At 37.5% G+C, this 6,977-nt stretch overlaps 1 protein-coding gene across 8 annotated transcripts in view; it reads right to left on the bottom strand.

Moving 5' to 3' along the window:
• Nucleotides 1-1,991: 1,991 nt before the first annotated feature.
• Nucleotides 1,992-6,977, bottom strand: part of myom1b (myomesin 1b) — a 29,857-nt gene continuing 24,871 nt past the window's right edge. For 7 of the 8 annotated variants that reach the window (XM_025910373.1, XM_025910372.1, XM_025910375.1 and 4 more), the window contains 4 exons: nucleotides 5,680-5,735; nucleotides 5,324-5,539; nucleotides 2,532-2,673; nucleotides 1,992-2,429 (listed from right to left, as the gene is read on the bottom strand). In XM_025910373.1, the coding sequence (XP_025766158.1) occupies nucleotides 2,197-2,429; nucleotides 2,532-2,673; nucleotides 5,324-5,539; nucleotides 5,680-5,735 (647 nt within the window). In that variant the 3' untranslated portion in view covers nucleotides 1,992-2,196. Of the gene's footprint in view, nucleotides 2,430-2,531; nucleotides 2,674-4,429; nucleotides 5,540-5,679; nucleotides 5,736-6,977 lie in introns of those variants that run through there. The other variant, XM_013277312.3, reaches the window with a different exon arrangement.

Raw genomic sequence — 6,977 nt, 5'->3', positions numbered from 1 at the left:
TCAGGTGATTAGGTTAGTTATTAGCGAAGTCCGTTATTGAAGGTTTAGAGGTAAAATGGGGAATTTGCTTAAATTGTGGTGTGCACAGCCTCAACATTTAGTCTTTTTTGGGAAATATCAAAAGGATTCAAAATGAAGTCACATACTTTTTAATTAAGATTTGGTATCAGAATAGGGCTAAAAAGAAATGCAACCACATTTGGTCAAAATAGCCCAGAATATGACTTTTAGGTCAGGGGTGTGTCCAGAGAGGGGCATGTGGTGGCACAGGTCACCCCTGAAATATGACTGGCAATTTCCAATGCCCTACATTATTGGATGAAGTCATGGATAGGACCAGCTGGTATGTAGGTACAGGTTTAATGCAGTTGTACTTTATTTATGTGTTTCTATGTTTGCATTATTGTAATAACGGTATTATTATAGATCTATCTATCCATTAAAGTGATCAACAGCTGCAACATTAAAGTGACATACACGTCAATAAATTATGACTGATAATCCAATGTAATGTTTATGAGTGAAAAGTGCCATTCTACATAATGAGCATGTTTACTGTAGGAAATTTGTATTTGAACTTTTAATTAAGTAAAAAAAAAAGTCCAAACTTCCAACTCTGCAAAACAATTAGCCTACACAGAATTCTGTTTAAACTGTTTGGTAGTACTTCTTTTTGTGTAAAAAATCTGCAATAAGACACTGGGCTACAAATAAACCTGAAAATTATGCTCACCAATTTCTACACTAATGTTCCCACCTTGTTCTCAGTTCCCACCTTTTTTACCCCATTAAAAAAATCCTGGAAACACCATATTTTGGTCAATGGTCAATGGTAACTTTATTGTCCCCAACGAGAAATTGATTTGCAGTATGTCCATCCAGAAATATATATATATTAAAAAAAATTCTTGTTATAGAAAATGTGCAGACTATAGTTTCAGCTGGGGAGACAGGGAGCCTCTCTACTTTTAGGTTTAAATATTTATTTTTTGGTGAAGTTAATGGACCATTTTACCTTGATCCATCCCTTATATAGAATTAGACAGTAATACAATAACTCAACAGCACAGCATTGAAGCATAATGTCCTCAGACTGCTGAGTACTCTATAGAGGTAACATAAATTAACTTAAATTTTATGTTAAGCAGCTTAATTAAGAACATTAAAGTTTTAATCTGTCTTCTGAATGTAAACTTTTAGGTATTTTGAAGAAAAAAACATCTTTTAATGAGCCTTTAAAGTCTTTTAAAGTATTTCTGGAGACACTGCACTCAAAAGAACAAACAGTCAATCCATATGAAACTATTTCAAAATGTACAAGGCATGATCAGTGTAGATGATCTGCACACTCGTACAGGTTATATTTTAATTTCAAAAGGTTAATACTTCTTCTTAAGTGGATTCTTAATAGATCAAATGTTAGGAAAATCAATTTTCCATGATTTATGTTCTGGTGTCAGAGGTCACAACAGAGCAAAAAATTTGCTCCAGGACACTTCAGCAGGATACACATTAAGCAACACAAGTTGGACTGAATGTGAAGACTCATTTAAATGGCCCTGTGCCATCAGACTGTTCTATAAATTAATTTTAAAGAGGAACAAATTAAGTCTAGCATCCACTGGCTCGGGAAAAGGAAGTGGCAAGTTTCACTTCCCCATAAAACACCAGCCAGTTTACTTCACTTTTTACACAAGGATTTCCAGAACTGATGTGTCTGTTATGTAAAAGAGCTGCTTTACATTTCCTGAAGGAAATTTGAATAAATAAGCCAAGTTAATTCCTACATCAGTAAAAGTCCAGTTTTTTTTGTGTTGTCATCATTAATCGACCTCTACAAATTTTACTCTTGTTTATCTGGATCATTTCTGCTCTGTTTCACAACAAGAATTTCTCATGTTTGCTTTATTCGTCTGTACAAACAAGAGAGGCGCCTCTTTAAGCTGGAAAGCCTGCGTCACTCTGTATATTCATAAGAGTACAATATGGAGTACAAAGAAGTGTAACAGCTCCTTTATTCAGGCAGATACAGCAAAAAGATACACACAACATATTGAAAAACAGTAGAAACAATATGTGGTTATTAAAATACTACCATCCCATTTCATTTAGTGTAAAGTGGAATATTGTTATTATTAATATGTTATGATAAGCTCACAGCAAAATATATAATGGGTTTATATTCATTCAGTGATTTCAGGTTGTCTCAGCCACTGCTTCAGGCTTCTCTGCACTGTCTGCAGGTTGCTCAGAAGCTTCTGATTGGTCAACAGGCAGCGTTTGGTTGATCAAATCTACTTTTGCCTCTTTAGTTTGATCTGAATCTAAAGCACCAACTTCTCCAGGGTTCCTGTCATTTTGTGCTTCATTTGTTTTGCCCTGCTCTCTGTCTTCCACATTTTTCACAGTCGATGCCTTTGAAACAGATTCTGTAAGGAAATATTTATTAGTAAGCATTTCAGCCCGTCATGGGAAAATTGCACCATCCTGTAATTTTGCCAGTGTTCAAACAACAAATGAAAACTCCTCACCCTTTCGCTTCTGCATTTTAGTTCCAGTAAGTGTGGTTTTCATCTTTTCCTTTGGTGTGTTTGGGCCAAACACTACATTTCCCTCTTCATCAGTCCAATATGAAGTCACCCCTAAGTCAGGTGTCCCCTCTGTGACCTCCACCTGAGTTCATCCACAGTGAAGGGAGACATTGCAGTGTGGTAAAGCTCTACAATCATGAACTAATCACCATACAGTCATTCAGAAAGTGAAATCAACTACTTACCCATGAAGCTCAGTGAGATCAGACCTACCACTGAAGGCTAAAACAGTATCATCTCATAGAGAAAATGATAAAAAATGTCATAACTAAGCTATTTAGGCCACTAAAGTTTTTGGAACATGTTAAATTTCAACTTCACCTCAGTTTAATTTACATTATCACAAACATTTTTGTATTTTTGCAACTTTCTAAAAGAAGAAAGAAGAGATCGTAATGAGAGATTTGCTGATGTATTGCAAAAAATTGTGACTGTAATTTGATGCAAAAATATTATTTAATCTTTTCTCTTTAAAATGCTCTCAAGCTGAAACGTTGAATGAGTCCAACTCTGGTGAACTGTGATCTCTTAGGATTTCTTAGTTATACAGTTACCCTTTGTTAAGTTTTTTATGGTTATGTGATATGATATGGACTCACTGGACGCTTCATTAGGTACGCTTGTTCAAATGTTCATCATCAAACTAAAGCTGTAGTTCACATGAGTTCACTAAAATTGACAGAACATTGAAAAAATGTTGCCTGGTCTGGTGAGACTCCATTTCTGCAGTAACATTTGGCTGGTAGCGTCAGAATTTGATGTAAATAACATTAAAACAAGGATTAATCCTTGAGTGTATAGACAGTTCAGGCTGCTGCTACTGTTTCTGTAATGATGTGGAGGATATTTTTTTGGCACACTTTGATTTAGCACTAACTAAATTAGGACCACACAGCCGACCTGAGTATTGTTGCTGACCATTTCCATCCCTTTAGGACCACAATGTAACCATCTTTGATGGTTCCTTGTAGCAGGATAACACGCCATATCACAAAGTTCAAATACGTTTCTCAAACTGGTTTCTTGATCACGACGATGACTTCACTGTAATCAAATGACCTCCACAGTCACCAGATCTTAATCTAACAAGCGCCATTGGGATGTGGTGGAACGGGAGATTCCTTCATAAATGTGCAACTGACAAATCTGCAGCAGCTGTGTACCTAAAAAAGTGACTGGTGAGTGCATATTAATGATTGTTAAACATACTTAACCATTTGGCATACGGCTGGTGACTTAATAGTGCCTATGTATATATATATGGTAGAAATAGACTTGATTTAAACTTGTATAACTAATAGTTTTGTCACTTCAGGTGAGTATAAACAAGACATGAAGCAAGAATGAACTCATTACCAACTTAATAATGAGCTAACTTAAAAACTAAAAGTTATGTATTTATTCATGCAGCAACTGATGCATAAGAAAAATATCTTTCCCCTAGGCTGTAAAATACACTCTTATGTTCTGTTATTACATTTCAGACTGAAGAACATAATAGTAAAAATTTTATCTAATTAGAAATGTACTGGATATTTGTGCTCTACGACAAAAAGACAATACTTCTTTCGTGTCCCTCTTTTGTGCTCATTGTAAAGAGAGTGCCACATTATCCAGAGGACACGGCAAATAATTGTCCTACAACAAATATCAGGATTACAGTGAAGGTGGTGAGTTGTGTCCATGCTGGTGGTGGATCTTCAGGCTGTCCAACTTCTACAGAAATAGTGATCGGGAGTGAAAATGGAACGACTCGACTGAAACAAGAGAGTGAAATGTAAAAGGTGAAGAATTTAAATCAAAGTGACACGACTCAGAAAGGAAAGAGAGAAGGTGGAGGAGGTGGGGAAATACATGCTGTTTTTATTAGTCTCATCAAAAAACGGGAAAAGGAAGAGAAACAATAACCACTGTTGTTGGTATTAACAGTGACCTCACAGTTTTCACTGCATCAACATCCAGGATAATTACTAATTATGGGCTGGGGAAAATGGTGTGTTATATAAATAATAGTGAGTAGACAGTGAGCTGACTTGCACTGTTCTCCACAGAAGATAACCTTTAGAGTGAATGTGAATAAAGTGGAACACACATAAGTTTAAAATCTCACTGAAACGCACATTTTTAACTGTTTTGCTGCAAATTATATTTACTTTCAAAGCACACCATCGGAATAAACCCCGGCACGTCTGTCTTAACTAGTTTATTTCTTGCAGGTTGAGCAATATAGAATTGAAATTTGTGGCGTCTCTGTGAGATTTTTCCCACCATTTAACGACACAAACTAAAGGTTTCAGTAAATCTGACAGATGCACTCAGTCTGAAATACTTATCTTGTCAGGTTTGCTGGGAAATCCACATAATTTGTAGCAAATGTAAAAACATGTATGTTTTTAATAGACATTCCAAACTAACCGTGACATTTTTTTCATAGTGGCAGCCACAAATAAGCTTCAGATTTTCAGTGAGATTTGTTGGACCAAATGTTCACATACAGTATTAATCATAATCTTAAGTAACTCTTTTCTTTGTACTTTTTTCGTGTTCAGTTTCAGCACCTCGGGAGTTTATTTGACTGATTTCTACACAAACCATCAAACACCACCTCTTTTTTTAATCCTTTTTTCTTTTTAACTTTTTCCAGTACGCATCATTTTTACATATTTACGACAAGATTTGGACCGCTTTTATTTTTTCTTGCTGCCCGCCTCTTCAGGGATGAACACACTTACGGTGAAGTCCCCGCTCTCTGTGCCGTACTTGTTCTTCACCAGGATGCTGTACTTGCCCGAGTCTGACGTGTTCACGCCGGTGATGGTGAAACTGGCGAACTTGCCCGACTCGAACTTCAGGATGCAGTGCTCATCAGACGTGATCTCTCTGTCGTTCTTCAGCCAGGTGACCTCTGGCACGGGGTTGCCCGAGATGTTGCAGGTGAGATTGAGAGCCTGAATGGAAAATAACGCACAACTCAGTTACACTAATGGCAGTCACTGTAAAGGTTAAGACTCTTAGTTGAAGACAGCGGGCCATGTAAAAGTTTGCTATATGATGTGCAAACCACATAAATTCAGCTAAAACTGTTTACCTTGCCCTCTTGTATGGTGACCACATCAGGGAGGCCTCCTGCTACTCGAGCACGATCTGAAAAGTAAAAATATTAACTAACGAAAAAGTATTTTCAAAAACAAAAGCATGTTGCAAACAGTGCACTCAAACTGTGTTTTTATCTAACATGAAAGAGTTTATGTGGCTCAGAACAGTCTTCGGGTTGGTATTCATGTTCAGGGCTGTTGCTTGTTTTTAACACATTCAAGTTTTATTGCAATTGACTTAAATTTACAATAAATAAAAATAATGATCGTGGCTCAAGAGTTGGGAGTTCGCCTTGTAATCAGAAGGTTGCCGGTTCAAGCCCCGGCTTGGACAGTCTCGGTCGTTGTGTCCTTGGGCAAGACACTTCACCCGTTGCCTACTGGTGGCCACCTCTGTCAGTGCGCCCCAGGGTGGCTGTGGCTACAATGTAGCTTGCCATCACCAGTGTGTGAATGGGTGGATGACTGGATATGTGAAGCGCTTTGGGGTCCTTAGTAAAGCGCTATATAAATACAGGCCATTTACCATCTAAATATGGTAAACTGGCTTTTTAAATTACAATCTCTGATTTTTAAAAAAGTTTTTCTTAATGTTTTTAGAATAAGCTATAGTACTAACTGGATTTAATTTAAACTTCACAGAATAGAGCTCACTTTGACCCACTGAGGTTTATAGTCATGGTAAAAAGAAAGTAGCTACACCCTCTCACTCTCAGGTTTTATGTATCAGGACATAATAAAAACAGTCTGGTTCTTAGCAGGTCTTAAAATACAACCTCAGATGAACACATGGTATGTTCTACAGTGAGACAGGTTATTCACAAGCAGAAAACATTCAAGATTATTGGCAAATTCATTGCGAGGTCAGACCATGCAATCCTCAGAGATATTCCAGAAAACTCAAGAGCTGCATCTCAGACTCTACAGGCTAAGTCTATGGGTTGTTTTGAAGAGTTGCCAAGAGGAACATGGCACCACAGCTGAGCAAGTTCGATCTGAACAAATCACAAGACTTCTTTGGACAAGACCAAAGACAAGACCGAAGTTGAATTGTTTGGTAATAATGCAAAGAGCCACAATTAGCGATAACCAAACACCTCATACCAACTGTCGGCACAGCGGTGGAGGAGTGATGATTTGAGTTTGCTTTCCACCCACAGGACCCGGGCATCTTGCAGTCAGTGAGTCCACCACTAACTCTTTGTATACCGAAGTATTCTAGAGTCAAATGCAAGGCCATCTGTCTGACAGCTAAAGTTTGGCTGAAATTGAGTCATGCAACAGGACAATG

Source organism: Oreochromis niloticus, linkage group LG9 (assembly GCF_001858045.2).
Source record: "Oreochromis niloticus isolate F11D_XX linkage group LG9, O_niloticus_UMD_NMBU, whole genome shotgun sequence".
In the NCBI taxonomy this organism is placed as follows: Eukaryota; Metazoa; Chordata; class Actinopteri; order Cichliformes; family Cichlidae; genus Oreochromis; species Oreochromis niloticus.
Note: the sequence above shows the minus strand (reverse complement) of the source record. Positions and strands in the feature narration are given on the sequence as shown.